Source organism: Chinchilla lanigera, unplaced genomic scaffold, assembly GCF_000276665.1.
Source record: "Chinchilla lanigera isolate Chin_1 unplaced genomic scaffold, ChiLan1.0 scaffold00074, whole genome shotgun sequence".
NCBI lineage: Eukaryota > Metazoa > Chordata > Mammalia > Rodentia > Chinchillidae > Chinchilla > Chinchilla lanigera.
In genome coordinates this window covers 7,587,175-7,602,757 of record NW_004955475.1, presented here as the reverse complement: position 1 = coordinate 7,602,757, position 15,583 = coordinate 7,587,175, and the positions used below count along the sequence as shown (strand labels likewise).

General features: G+C 38.6%; 1 protein-coding gene across 2 annotated transcripts in view; it reads left to right on the top strand.

Moving 5' to 3' along the window:
• The window catches only part of Ophn1 (oligophrenin 1), a 442,504-nt gene that overhangs the window by 416,375 nt on the left and 10,546 nt on the right, over nucleotides 1–15,583 (top strand). For both annotated transcript variants that reach the window (XM_005401585.2, XM_005401584.2), the window contains exons 21-23: nucleotides 2,845–3,168; nucleotides 13,141–13,306; nucleotides 14,368–14,418. In XM_005401585.2, the coding sequence (XP_005401642.1) occupies nucleotides 2,845–3,168; nucleotides 13,141–13,306; nucleotides 14,368–14,418 (541 nt within the window). The remainder of the gene's footprint in view (nucleotides 1–2,844; nucleotides 3,169–13,140; nucleotides 13,307–14,367; nucleotides 14,419–15,583) is intronic.

Here is a 15,583-nt window from a genome sequence, read left to right as displayed (position 1 = left end):
ATATTTTGTACAAACATCTTTTTCCAGAACATTTGCATTACTCCAAACAGAAGCCCATAACTTCCAATTACCTGTCGTCCCAGCCCTTAACAAGTACTAATCTATTCTTTGCCTCTATAAATTTGACTAATCTGAATATTTCCTATAAATGATACTTTTGTTGTGTTTTTCTTTTTGCGGTACTGTGGAGTAAACTTGGGACTTCACACTGGTCTATATCCCCTGGCCCTTTTTATTTTTTTTATTTTTTTATTTTGCAACATGATCTCCTTAAATTGCTAACTTTCCCAGGCTGGTCTCAAACTTGCAATCCTGCCTCAGCCTCTCACAGTGCTGGGATTATTGAATTGTGTCACTTTGCCCAGCTCACTATATAGTCTTTTGTGGATGGCAAATTATCTAACTTCTAATGTATTCAGGGTTCATCCATATTGTACCACATATCAGTATCATTGCCAAATAATAGCCATGCATATGGATATACCATATTTTGTTTAACAATTCATCGATCATTTGATGGCAATTTGAGGTGTATTCACCTTTTGGCTGCTATGAATGATGCTGCATTGAGCATTCATGCACAGATGTTTGTGTGCATGTCTGTTTTCATTTGTCTTCACTATGTACTAGAACCTCTCTTCTGTGGTTATTCTATATCTTTTTTTTTTTTTTTTTCTTTTTGAGATAGGGTCTTGCTATGTCATTCAGGTTGGCCTTGAATTCACCATGTAGCCCAGGCTGGCCTCAAACTCATGGCAATCCTCCTGCCTCAGCCTCCTGAGTGCTGAGATTACAGGCGTACGCCACCACACCCAGCAAGTCATGCTATATTTAAATTTATAAAAACTTTTAAAGAACAACCAGGCTCTTTTCAAAAGGAAGTATATCATTGTGCTTCACCACCAGCAATGGATGACAGTTCTCATTTCTCCACATCCTTCTAACACTTGTCGGAGCTTTTGATGCTTGCCATCATAAATGGGTATGAATTCATAATCTCATTTAATCCTCAGCATTCTTATGTGACATAGGTATGTGAGACTCCTTTGTATAGTGAAGACATTGGAGGCCCAGAGAGGATGAGTACTTTACCCAATTAATACAGCTACTCAATGACAGAACAGTGATTTGCACCCAATTATCTTATCCTAAAGCTCATTTGCCTGTTACAATGTTGTATTTCCTATAACCTGTCTGAACACTGCTCTAAGAAGAAACCAATCCTTCTACTACTCACCACTGTTTTTTACCTGCAGCATCACATTATATTACTCCAAACATTATTCTGTTTTAAAATAGCATTTCAGTGAATCCTTCCACCACCCTCATGGATGCCTTTATATCCCCATATCTAAGCTCTGGCCATTCTGTCTCTTCAGCATCTCTTAAATCTGTCTCTCTTTGCTGAAGCTGTTTCAGTTTAGATCTTCCTCATTAGCATTCCCATAGCTGATTTTCCTACTTCCAGTCTCTCTGGTCCAGTCTGCTTTTCATAATGAACTAATGGGCTATTCTAAAACCACCTGTTTGACAAAGCCACTTCTGCACCCAAAGATAGTTTGTATTCCTGAGTGTGGCATTCATAGCCTTAATGACAATAGCTCTACCCTAACTTAAAAGGGTCATCTCCAGCTCCTTAAAGCTTTTCTCTCAAATGTTCAAGTCAAATTAGACTTTTTATTTTTAATTTTTTTTTTTTTGACAAATCATGGTCTTTCATTCCTACAAGTTGTTCTTTGTCTGAACATTCTTCTTTCATTTGTACCCACTCCCTACTCCCCAACCACACATCATGTCCTTTCCTGTGTAAATGTAAATGTTTCAGTATGTATGATAAAGACTCTTTTTTAAAAAAGTACAACTACCATACTCATCATACCAAAAACAACACAATTCTTGAAGATCAATTATTTAGTGGATGTCCAAATTTTTTTCTATGATCTGATTTAAAAAAAAAAACAGGATCCAAATAAAATCCAGGTATTGTAGTCTTTTGATTCAGCTCTCAGGTCTTATTTTGCTGACCAGTACCTATGGTCTTAACCACTAAACCCTGATCTAAATCCTGGAAGGTTTTCTAAATCCTGTTAGATTTTCTATTACCAAAGAAGGTGACGGTTCTCTTAGAGTGGGTGTTATTGATCTGGGACAGGGAGAGTGGTCAATGACAGTGTCAGGGGACTCTGAATCACATTAAAATTCGTTTTCAAAACTTCGGCTGTGTTTATGTAGGCTAATTTCTTTAGGGAAGGGTTCCGAGTTCTCATTAGAGTCTGAAAATTCGTAAGTAAGACTCAGACTCACTGACAAGTGTATATTAATGTCAGAGGAAATTATAGACTGCAGGGGCCAGGGGAAGAGCATACAGTGGCCATTTGAGGGTTTCTTTATGGGAGCAGGGAAAGAAGTTAAACTCTGTTATGTTTATTAAGTTGAAATTTGAGAGATCTTAACAAATTACATTTGAGAGAAACAGGTGAGAATTATCTGATGCCTTTATTTAGAAAGGATAAATTATGCAATTCATTAGAGACTCTAAGTCCCTTTTGAATTACATATCACTTTGTATAAAACAATCTGGTTTTATTGTAGTTTATTGAATTGTGGTGATGAAAATCATACTTGGATCTTGGATTGAATTCCTTATTTGGATGGAACCTGTGACTACATATGAATTGGAGCGGGTAAAGACTAATCTTGTGGGATGTTGTAGATTTGTACCACAAGGTGTAGCATTGTGAAAATGTTTACAGATTTTCACAATTATATAGGTACGCATATATCAAAGTGAAAAGGTTTTAAAGGCTATCATTAAACTTCCTTTTTTGCACCAACTTTTCCCAGATGAGATTCAACATCAAACACCCAATGGTACTATCATTAGCAGCGTAGAACCTCCTAAACTGCCACAGCACCTCAAACTGCCCATACAGAGGAGTGCAGAGGTTGATCCTGGGAGGAAGTCACCAAGTAGAAATGTTCCAGATGGCAAATTGGAGCCTTGCCCTGAGGTTGATGTGGGGAAGTTGGTGTCTAGGCTACAGGATGGAGGGACCAAGGCCACCCCCAAAACCACCAATGGACCTGTGCCAGCCTCTGGGCCCATGAAGACCCCCTCTTTGCACATAAAGAGACAGGCCCCCCGGCCTGTAGCTCACCACAAGGAAGGTAAGTGTATGGAAATTTTTTGGGCACTAGAACTGAACCCACCTAGTTTTTTATCTTATGTTCCTTTTGGCTTTGGAGATATCTTTGAGTGGAAATCTGTTCCAGTGTACCAGTACTCATCCTGGTATGGTGTGTGAGACCATAAAAGCCATTCACAATAATCACTAGAATGTAAGCTTTATTAGGGGAAGAATTTGGAGCCTGTTTTATTTTCCTCTATATCCCAGTTCTTAGAATAACACCTGGGTGACACATAGTAGGCCCTTTATATTTGTGGAATTAAATAATGAATGATACTGAGAATATTCTGGCTTCTATTGCCATTTATTAAATATCTTCTGTGTACCTGGCACTGTACTAGATTTTGTCACACTCTTTCTTTTTTTTTTCTTTTTTTTGGTTTTTCTCCGGTACCAGGAACCGAACTCATGACCCTGCGCTTGCCAGGCAGGTGCTTTGCCACTGAGCTAAATCCCCAGCCCTTGTCACACTCTTTCTTATTCCCATGACCCTACTGCATAAAATGTATTGGGTTTTTTTGTTTTTTTTTTTTCTTATTAGAAAATTTATTTATATCTGGTAACTGGCAGAGCTGGGATCTAAATGTTACCACATCTGACAGGGAACAAAGCCTGTGTTCTTTTCATAAAGGCCTATCACATTACCTTCTGATAAGAAGCTTTGAATCTATAAATTATTATTTTCTTAGCCTCAATTTCCAATTTGGGAGAAGACGGACAAAAGGATGTAAGTCCTCCAAAACTCCAGACTTTTGAAATTATTACAGATTCAAGATGCTCAATTTCGTTGGCTATGTACACAAAAATTCATCAAGAGGTTGTGGTTGATCCAGAGGGAAGTGTTGGAGCATGTAATTCTCTGAAGATAATGTAGAGTAATGGGAAGAATATGAACTTGGGTCTCAGACACACTTCAATCCAAAGTCTGACTTTCCCTCTTTGTAGCTAGATGACATTGTAAACATATGCATTATGTGTTTATATCCTGTCTTGTTCTAAGATAGATTGAAGCATTTCCCAGTAGAGCCAAATATAAAAACTTTTAAAACAGTAAGAATAGTGTGTTTTACAACTATTTATTGAGTACTGAGTGTGTACCTGGCCCCATCCTATGTACTGAGGACATAGGAATGAGAAAGACATGCGGTGTGACTCGCGATTAGAGCAAAGCTTGGCAAACTCTGGCCTGTGGCCTCCATGGGGCCACTGACTCTTTTATATGGTCCATAAGCTAAGAATATTTTTGTAAAAGGTTTTAAATGTTTGAGAAAAGATAAAAGGAAAAATGATATTTCATGAAGCATGAAAGTTATAAAAGTTCAAATTTGTGTTATTACCATAAACACAGCTCTTCTTTAACATACCTGCTAAGAGTGCTTTCACACTACAGCAACAAAATAGAATAAGAGTGACATAAACCATGTGGCCTGCAAAGCCTTAATAATATTAATGATACGACCCTCTACAAAAGATGTTTGGTGACCCCTGCCTAAGATTCTAGAAGGCAGGGAGGAAAAATGAGTCCTACAGTGGGTGAGGAAGGGGAAGATAGTAGGAAAACGGCAGGAATTTAGCTAATATACAGTATGTTTGCCATGAAGTTGTAGACACTTGCTGGAAAACAACCACAAAGTTGTTTCCAAACTTTTGAGAGAAACATGCCCATTGTTCAAGTAAAGCATAGCTCTTCTATTTTTGAGGCCAGGGAAAATTTCAGCCATGGATTGTGACACATAGCAACCTCAGCATGGGATGATGGCATTGTCGCAGTGCACAACTTAGTAGAAAGTCTATTCTGCGTGAAATCCAGTACAATTGCAATGAAGTAACTGACACTGAATTCTCTGGCTTGATCCCCTGATATAGCTATGTGATCGCAGTGAATTAACCTCTTTGTGCATTGGTTTCCATATCTGTAAAATGGGAGAAACAACTCACCCCACAGAGTTATTGCTGGGATTAAAAGGAATAACAAAATGTCTGGCATATAAGCAGCAAAGTATGATATTAATTCACAATATCTGTTGTACATTAATATGGGAAAGGGGAAATGAAGAAAGGAATATGTGTATACACAAGATAGTTAACATTGTTCTACACCTAGTTTCTCTTAGTTCATTAAAGAGAAAGTTTTTTGCTAATATTGTATAGATGAGATATCATGCGTATATCTTCTACTCTGACTTACTGCTAGGACGACAACGATACACAATATATCAACTACTATAACTCCTAATAACCTGTTTTGAAACTCAGTCTCAATGTTATCTTTATCTTTTTTTCTCTCTCTCTAAAAAATTATACATGATATTAATTCCCTCCCCCTTTCCCTCCTCTCCTTTCTAAAATTTGCCTTTTCTGGGAAGTAGCCAGGAAAGGCCAGGCTTCTAGGTATACATCTGCTTTACATTATAAGTCATATACTGCCATTCACATCAGACTAATGGAAAGTTGGGTCATTCCACTTATACTCATCACAGTAAAATTTGTGTTGCTTATCACCAGCCAAATCCTATCAACTCAGCACACACAGTAACTGATCCCTCCCTTTCAGTTCTGCCTTTACGATTTTCTGCTGCAAAGTTCAATCCCAGCAGCATTATTTTTCCCGTTGTCCATAGTCCTGTCCCCTATGCTGCTGGCAGCAGCCGCTGTGCTCCAGTGCTGTTAGTTAATGCTCAGTGCTTCTCTGACTTGTCCGTTATCGGCCAGACTATGTAAATCTAAGCCATAGCATTGTCAGGCTTTGCTTTGTGTCCTGAATCAGTTAACAACAGGCTGGCATGATGCAGCTTTTTTCAAAGGCCCTGGCCTCCAGCCTTGGCTACAGAAACCAGAACTGAGTTGGCTTTGTCCTTTGTTGAGGACTAGACAGAACTCTGTTAGAGTTGCTTCTTTTAACTATACCCACTCCTCTTCCTCACCTCTTCTTCCCTCCCTTCCTCTGCATTTTGGCTTCTGCTCTGTAGGACATTGCTGGGCATCAAAAACAGTTATCAGTTAAATAAAAGCTGCAAATAGCTCTGACCTTGAGCCATAGCTGATAGTTGTTTTCCCTAGTGCTGGCCAACAGCCAGAATGGCAGTGTTAGAGGAAGGAAGCATTCCCTTCGCTGATTCACTCTGCATATCACAGTTGTCAGTCCATTTTAGCTGTTGTTCAGGGCACCTCACTGCCTTAGTGATCCAAATGTGCTACCATTTTGTGCCTCCCCATCTTTAAGTCTTGCAGTAATCCAATATTTGAAGGAACTTGATAGTTTCAGCAATTTTTTCTCAGCAATTAAAAATAGCAAAGACATGTTCATTTTAAATGGTTTTTGATAACTGAATTTAACAATAAAATCAATAGAGTTTACTGGTACAATTTTATTATGGCATTTTTTCTGTTCCAGACCCAGAGTTGGGTACTTTTTCTTCTTTTATTGCACCTAGTCCTTGTGACAGGCCTGTAAGATAGTTTTACTGTTCCCATTTCATAGTTGAAAAGACTGAGGCTCAGAGACATGAAACTTGCTCAGAATCACTTAGGTTGTAAGGTGATGAGATGAGGCTTGTACCAATGCCTCTTAGGTTCAAGATCAGGACTGTTTTTCTTTAATACCACACTTTTATTTTTTCAGCTGCTTTAGCTACCTTCCCTTTCTCTTTTTCTAAGGGGTACAGTACTCACTTTTGAGGGGTATAAAATCATATAAGCCCCTTTATTCCTTCATTTGATGTTACTGCCTCTCACCAGCCCTGGCTTTGTAAAAGGCAAGTATGTAGCTACCGCAAAGGGGTTTAGGATTTTCCTTTGGGGAATGAAGAGGGAGGAGGACTGCATCTCACCTGCTTACATGTAGTTGCTTATTTATTCAGGCAGACCTATGCGATGGGAGAATGTAGCTCAAAGGCCATAGTCCTACCTTCTAAAAGTTCATGGCGAAGCTTGCATGCAGGCGACTGGTTCCACCCAGTGTAATCCATATTGTAGTAAGAGTAAGAATAAATCCAGTAGGAGCACATGGTAAGGAGCCTGTTAGTCTGCCTGAGGCAGTGAGATGAAAGTGGAGAGCACAGTACACAGTGGATCCTATGACCTATGGGTTAGAGCCCTCCTTAGCTCCTTTCCTTGGTCTTGACTGGAGAAAAATGACTGCCTCTGGTGAGATGTTCCTGGATTTGAAGGAAGGACACTTGCAAGGCCTTGCATATTCATAGGACCATCAATTCTACACTGGGGTGACTAATGTCATGAGTGACATTTACATCTACTTTAAAAGTATTAGGAACAGACCTGCCCCTGAAGTAATGGGCGTTGCTGGGCATTACCCGCATTTTCTTGTTTGGATTTATTATGCTTTAATAATCTGCTCCTTGGCTTTTCATTCTCTGCCTTTCTTGGAGCCCAACTCCAGATTGTTCCACAAGGGTAATTAATGGATAAGGTGAGTATATAGGAATGTCATAGAATCAAATAGATCATTCTAGAAGACTGGTGAAATCTACAAGTGGAAACAAAATCCCCTTACTCTGTGCCTGCAGGTTGGGTGTAAGGATAGGTATAAGGAAAGGTGAAGAAAGTTGCTTAAGGATGAAGACTGATGATTGTCAGGTCCCAAGAAATCTGCTAATTCTTAAGATTTTTTGGTTACTGTCATTTGACAGAGAATAGGGAAGAAAGGTACAGACTGGGCTGGAGAAAGAGATCAAATTGGTAATATAAGCCAGGTTACTAATGAAGATTAAGAAGAAATTGAAAGGAAGTACTGTTTGATAGAAAGACCATAGGCTAAAGAAACTTAGAGGCTAAAAGCTTAGGTTTGGAAGTCTTCCAGATAAAAGTTTGAATCCTGACTCTTCTTATTCCTAGCTTTGGAACTTCAGGCAAGTCATAACCTCTCTACGCTTAATTTTCTCATTTGTGGAAGGAGGATAAGTGTGCCCATTTAATTGTCATCACAATGATGGGAGACATCCGTATGTCTGGCACCTTGTGGGTGCTTAGTAAATGGTAGTGTTTGTTCTGTTTTTGCAGGAGACTGTTAATAGCTACACAACTGTCTTTAGGGCAGCTTTACTTTTTTGTCCCTGATTTCCTCACTGTAAATAGGGAATGCAAGTAAAATTCCTCTGAAGATTAAGTTAGATGAGGTATACAAAGCATCTACTGATACAAAAGAAGTTTAATAGGTAGTAGAGTTCCTAGTAAGAACCCCTCAGTAAATCCCTCAGTACAGGCATAGAAGATGAGATGTCTGCTTCTCTGTATCCTAGAACCAATGAAAAGCTTCAAATCTAAAATGCAGATGATGGAAAAGAGTTCAAGAACTACATTTAGCTGAGCTACGGGATTTAGCTCAGCAGCACAGCGCCTGCCTAGCAAGTGCAAGGTCGTGAGTTCGATTCCCAGTACCGGAAAAAAAAAAGAACTACATTTAGCCTATTCCTGACTATGCTGAATACTCAGAAACAGGCAAGCCATTATTGAGGAAAGAGGGAAGGAGTGATTCTTAGCCATTCCTCTGGGTCATGCTCAAGTCTTACTTCATCCTCAGAGCCTTCTGACAGTCTGCCTCAGGGAACGCTTTCTTACCCCACATCTTTGTGTACCCAAGTTTGGCTCTCTAATATGGATGTTGAGTTATAGTGTTTATACTTGTTTTCCATGAATATGAATTCTCTCCCCCAACTCAGTTTTAAGACCTTTCATGGACTCATTCAGATCATTTTTTCACATTCCTTTTTAAAGTGTAAGGTTGGGCGTGAAAGCCCTCATAAAACTCCCAGTATATTGAATACCTTTCTATTTAGAATTCAGAATAGCCCTCAAGCTTGGGGATATCATGTTTGTGTGTATGTCGCATATAGTCCACCTGGAAACCTAAAATGGAAAGCTGTCTCCTTTGGCCTTCTAATAAAGTGAACTAAATTTGTCTTTACTCAGTAAATATTTGTTGAATATCTGCCAGTTACATGCAAAGCAACTTACTTGGGTCTCTTGGAAATACAGAGATGAATCCCACCTGGATCTTGCTCTCAAGTTGTTCTCATTCTAATAGAGATACAGCCGTGAAGACAAAGAGCCAAAATACGGGGTTCAAAGTACATGATGATCTTTGCCTTAGGAGTGAAGGGAACTTGGAGCATCTTAGACTTCCTAAGAGACATGGCATTTAAGCTGATGCAAATTTGGGCATGTGGGAATAGGATAAAGAGCATCTTGAAAAGAGATGATTAATTGTAACATATGTGCATAGAACAATAAATAATACTGTTTGACTGTACTGTGGGATAGGTGAAGAAGAATGATGGAAAGTTAGATCAGAAAGGGCTGTTGAAGCCAAATGGAAAAGACTAGTGAATGCCAGGTGAAACATTTTGGGGTGTATTCTTCAGGTAACATGAAGCCATGAACTCTAAATCTACTTCAGAGAGACTGAGAGAGACGGAGAACTAGACAGACAGAGAGAGATTGACTGAGAGAGATATTGAGAGGTTGTTTTGGGTGGTTTCCCGGGTACATTAAAAGCAGCATATAAAAGTCAGCTCAGGGAGATGCAGATTATAGACTGACTCATCTGGGAAACAGTCCAATCCCCATATTGTACAGGTAGGGAAGTGATCTAGTGAAGGTCACACAAATTAGTTTTAGTGCAAAGACTAGAGTCCATGTTTCTTGACTCCTACTTATAAGACTCTTCCCTCCCTGACTTGCCACTTTGACATTGTAACCTAACTGGGACTGAGAGAAATTAGAGTCAAGAAAGAATAACACTGGGGTCTTCCAGCCAAGAAAACCTTTTGCAGTTATTTCAAAACTTGACTTGTAATGAATCATCAAGTTGGAGTGACAAATAAAGAGCATAGGAGGATACAGGGTTAATGTTGTCTAAAGCCATAGATTGATATCCACTTGTATGTGACTGTAACTTCGGTATGAATGGCGTTCATCTTTGATACGTGTCACCTGGTTCACTTATCAAAGAAATGATAGCCCTGGAATGGCCATGGTTTCAGGTAAAAGTGTTTTCTGGCTCTGACAGTGTGGTGTATCCTTTCTAAATGACTTTCACTTTAGTAACCAGGAGAAATGGGGTAGCACTGTCAGTTCAGGTAATCTGCAAGCTACATTGAAGAAGCAGTGTTCTATGGCCTAGGGGTTCACAGTCTTCGGTGTGTACTGCATCACATGGGGAGCAATGAATATACCCATGTCCTGGTCCCACCCAGCTAAGAGCTATGCAGTTGGAGTCTAGGTATTACATAATTTGAAAGCTTTTTGCGTGTTCCTAATGTGTAGCCAGGGTTGAGAACCACTGGTAGTTGGAACTGCATGGACTTCAGCAATCAGACGTGCCTGGAGCTGTTGCTGATAAACTATGAAGTTACTTCTTCTCTTGGTATAGAAAAAGAATAGGGGGGCTGGGGATTTAGCTCAGTGGCAAAGCACCTGCCTGGCAAGCGCAAGGTCGTGAGTTCAGTTCCCGGTACTGGAGAAAAACCAAAAAAAAAAAAGAATAGTACTTTCTCCAGATTATGGCAATATTAACTAACAAAAATGTACTCAAAAAGCACCAAGTATGATACTGCAGTTATGTGGAGCAGAGTGGGTGTTCAATATAAAGGTAGCTAAAATATTTGCTGGTATTGCTTTTTACCATTATCATTGGTAACATTATATTATTAATAGTAACAACAAAACAGTAGACACTGGGGAAATATGACCTTCAGTCCTCACTCTATTACCTGTCTAGCCACATGGTTGTGGGTGAGTTGCTTTACCTTTCTGAAGCTTGGTTTCCTAAAAGTACATAAAGTTTATTGGAAAAATAGATTATTATTTTTTTGATGTAATTCTATATACCCTTCCAAGCATTAATAGGCATGGCATGTCCAGAAATGTAAGATACAGACTAGGTGGGCAGACAGAATTTATATGTATGAGAATGAATAATGTTTTGTTTCTTCCTTCTCTAGATAACCAGTCACACTGTATTATTGTTATCTCTTTTTATATCTGTCTCACCAGAATGACTAGGTGGGTGAATTAAAAAGCATACACATGGAGCAGTATTTAAGCACTTTATGAACATTTACATGGATGGAAATTGTATATACCTTCCAGAATGCTCAAGGAGTGAGGTTTGAGTTCAGTTTTGAGTTCAGGTTTGAGTTTCAGTTTTGGTTACAATGCAAGTGACTTGAGATCAAGGGCATGCATAGGGAAAGAAGCAGAGCACAGTCTGACACTTACCCCTGCTGTGTGCTAGGTACAATCTATAATCCATCTCATTTAGCTCTTGCATTCATCTAGGGGGCATCATGTTCATTTCTAAGATGAGGTAATGACAGTCAAAATGTGAAGTAACTATCCAGGGTCTCACAGTTTGGAAGTAGTAGAATAAGAGGCTAGATCTCCACAGTGCCAGACTCTGAACTTTCTGTAGCGTACTAAAAAGTAAGGGTCAAGGGTTTGCTTTGATGGGAGAGTGGGGAGAAGTTTGATAGAGTGCAGCTGGTAGATAAAGTCCAGAGACAGTGAATTGTGACTACCTCATGGACTGCCTTGAATTTATGTCAAGGAGCTTGAACTTTGTTCTGTGCATTTTGGTCTTGAAGGAGAGGAAAAAGCACAAAAATGATTAAAGAAAATTGTACAACAGAATCATGCAAGTTCACTTAATATGTTTTATGTTTACCTTAAACAGTTTTGTAGAAAAAGTGGACTGAATATCAAGATCTGATGAAACAAATAAATATAAGGATCTACTAATACATACTTGCATAAATTTCAGTATTCGTCGGGCCATAAGCACTTTTTGTGGACTTTTCTTTTTTTGCTTTCTATGCATATATATATTTTTGTTTCGACCTTGTCCAAATCCTTGTCAATGTGTGTATAGTATAATATGTATTGATTAAATACTTATAAGAATTAAATTGTTTGGCTAGCCTTTGTGGTTGGATCAAATTTTTTGCTGTTAAGATGCATGTTTTTGTGCCAGTTGGTTTTTCTTTCTTTTTTGTGGATTAAGTCCTTTGTGTCTGTCTCTCAGCAGAATGACTGGACCAGCAAATATGAACTATCTTATGTACGATTTTACACTTCATACATGTTGTTCTGAAAGGCTTGATGGGTAATTAGATGGAATGAGCCCAGCTTTTTAATGACATTTCTTTTTTATTTTAAATAGAAAAGAAAAAAATCAATAAAAATAGGAAATTAACAGTGGTTATTACATTGCATATTGTTATCTTCAAAGTAGTTACTCAGATTACAAGATATAGGCATGCAAAAGTGATCAAACAATATAAACATTAACCATTCCTTTCAATGAACTCATAGAAATTAGTAGTATAATTATCTTAGCTATCTTGTATATATGTATATTTTTTTCTTCCCCCATTCCACTTCGAACCCAGTTTATAGTGCCACTGGCAATAAATATCTGTTTCACCATAATTCTGCCAGAACCATTTTATAAAAAAATATTTATATTTGTTTTGTACCAAATGACCTAGAAACCAGACATACGGAGGCAGGAAGGTTAGTTCGGTGAATTAGGCCTAAGTGAAGACTTGTATTTCAGTGATGATTCATATATCAAATTCAAATTATCATCCATTGCTAAGCACCTATTATTTGCCTGGCATGTATTAAACATATTATGAACTATTTTAATTCTCTCAGTATCTCTAATAATGTAGTACTGATCATGGTTATATAACTGAGGAAGCTGAGGTTTAAGAAATTATATGAAAAACCTAAGGTATATGACATTCCACAGCTAGGGTTCGAATAGACTTTCTGAAGGGACAATTGCTAGAAGAATTGCAAATAGAAAAAGACAGTTGCTAATGACCAAGAAGTGGGGGCCAAGGAATGTGACTCAGGTAACTCCAGTATTGTCTCATGAGTAGTGTTTCATTTAGCTAACTGTTCAAGTCCCTGGTGTTCTCTCTTCCAGGGGATGCTGACAGTTTCAGCAAAGTGCGGCCTCCAGGAGAAAAGCCAACCATCATCCGCCCCCCAGTGAGGCCCCCAGACCCTCCTTGCCGGGCAGCAACTCCCCAAAAGCCTGAACCAAAGCCAGAGGTTGTGGTTGGCAATGCAGGGGAAATCCCATCATCTGTGTAAGTAGCATTGTTCTTGAACTTGACCTCAAGTTTGTTATAGGCCACCATGAATGCCTTCAAGATCACTATCTATGAATTCTAAGTGCACAATCCTGGGGCATCATTCACTTTGGCATCTGGATGACTAGCACAGGCCAGCCCTCTTGGGAGTATTCCACTCAGTACCAAAGGCTGAAAGAACCTCTAAAGATGGAGACTTTGAATCTTAGTACCTGCTAGGAGACCCATTTTTCTTAGCTGTCCTGTAAAGTGAGAAAATCACTTTCTGTTTTTAGCCCACTTGGTTATGGAAATTTCTTTTTTATTTCCTTGTTATTGATACTGGTTTTAAAATAATTTAATGAGTACAAGTTTTTCACTGTACTTGTGCTTCAGGTTTTTCTTTTCTTTACCAAAGAGTACAGTTTTTTAAAATCTTCCGAAATGACTCAAGTTCTCCAGAGAGTTTGTCACAGGGTGACATCTGGCAGGCCTTCCTAAGGCTGGGCTGTGAGCCTAGGAATCAGAGAAGGAACACCAGCATGGGATCACAGCAGCACTCAGGGACCAGCCTTGATGACTACAACCAGTCTGGCTGACCTCTCATCAGTCAGTGACTGGGACCCTTTCATTTCATAGTGCTTCCTAATCTTTCTTTTTCATGTGTCTCTTGTTTTCCATAATTCTAAGATTGGGGACTGAACAAAGCCTCCACAGCTTTAACTAATTAGCTAAATATATTTAAAAATGCCAAAAATCACACTTTGAAACAAACAAACACAGATTATTTTCACCTATTTTTCCTGAGGAAAATCCTAAATTGGCAGGCAACAAGTTTAAGACCAAGTTTTGGATGAACAGGGAGGGAAGGGTGTTATCTGTGGCTTTGCCTATGGACTCCCGACCATTTCCCATTCTGATACTGGATTGCTCCTAAGGCCCAAATCCTCTTCCAACAAAGGCAGGACCTAGCATTGGTAACCCATCTGGTTCAGAGTCTCCTGTCCTTTCTATTTTGTCCTTGGTTCTCACATATATTCCAGAACAACTCATGAGACTGAATTGGCTTCTGTTTGCAGGGTGGCCTCCAGGACCAGGTTCTTTGAAACAGCTTCCCGGAAAACAGGAAGGTAAGGACACAAGCAACAGCAGAGAAACCAAATCACTTTTTAATAATGCATCATGAGCTTCCCATTGGGTTTCATTCTTACTTTCTCTCTATTTCTCTACAGTTATTATATTCTCTCCTACATCCAACTTTATCTCTCCAAGTCTTTTGCTGTCTCACTGTGTCTTAGTCTTTGTCTCTGTTTTTCTATTTCTCTGTCACCCACTTTTTCTCACTGTATGTGTCTTTCTCACTGTCTTTTATTCTTTTTGTTTTTATATCTATGTTTCTATTTGTGTCACTCTTCCTGTCTGTTTTTCTCTCCTGGAGTTTGTCTCCATATCTGTTATATTATTTCTTGCCTCTTAATTTCTACATCTGTTTCTCTGTGTTCCTCTTTCTCTGTCTCACAGACATACACATCTGCACATGCTCATACAAATGGACACCCCAAGCTGTATTATAAAAACTTTACACCCAATGTAGGTCAGTTTTTAAAATTGCTCATTTAGACCCCATTATAGTTGAAGGATCATTTTGTTAGGTACATCTATCTAGGTTGGAATTCATTTTCTTTTAGGGATTGAAATACTTCATTCTACACTCTCCTTGACTTGAGGGTTTGTGTTGAGAAGTCAGCTGTAATTTTGACTGGCTTTCCTTTATGAGTGATTTGTTGCTTTTCTCTAACAGCTTTTAATATTCTGTTATTGTGTTGAATTTCTGGAATCTTGACTATAATGTGCCTTGCTGTAGATTTTTTTTTTTTTTTGCATGGCTAGTTGGCGTTCTATATGCCTCAGTTAGGTATATGTCAAATTCTTTTTCCCTGCCAGGGAAGTTTTCTGCCATGATGTATGTGAGCAGGTTTTTTTTTATATCACTTGTACTAGCTCCTGCTTTTTCATTGACTCCAATCAATTTTATGTTATTCTTCTTTTTATTGTCTAGCAGCTGCTGGAATTATTTCTTGTGATCCTTTGCTATTTTTAAGAAATTTTTCTTTTCATTATCTCTAACTGCAAGCCTATATTCTATATCTGAGATTTTATCCTCACATTGGTTTATTCTGCTGTGGATACTTTTTTTTATTTTAAAAATAAAAGGAAGAAAACATTAACAGACAGACAACCTTTTACAGAATAGCAAAACAACAGTACAGACAATACAGAGTTACAAACAAAGTG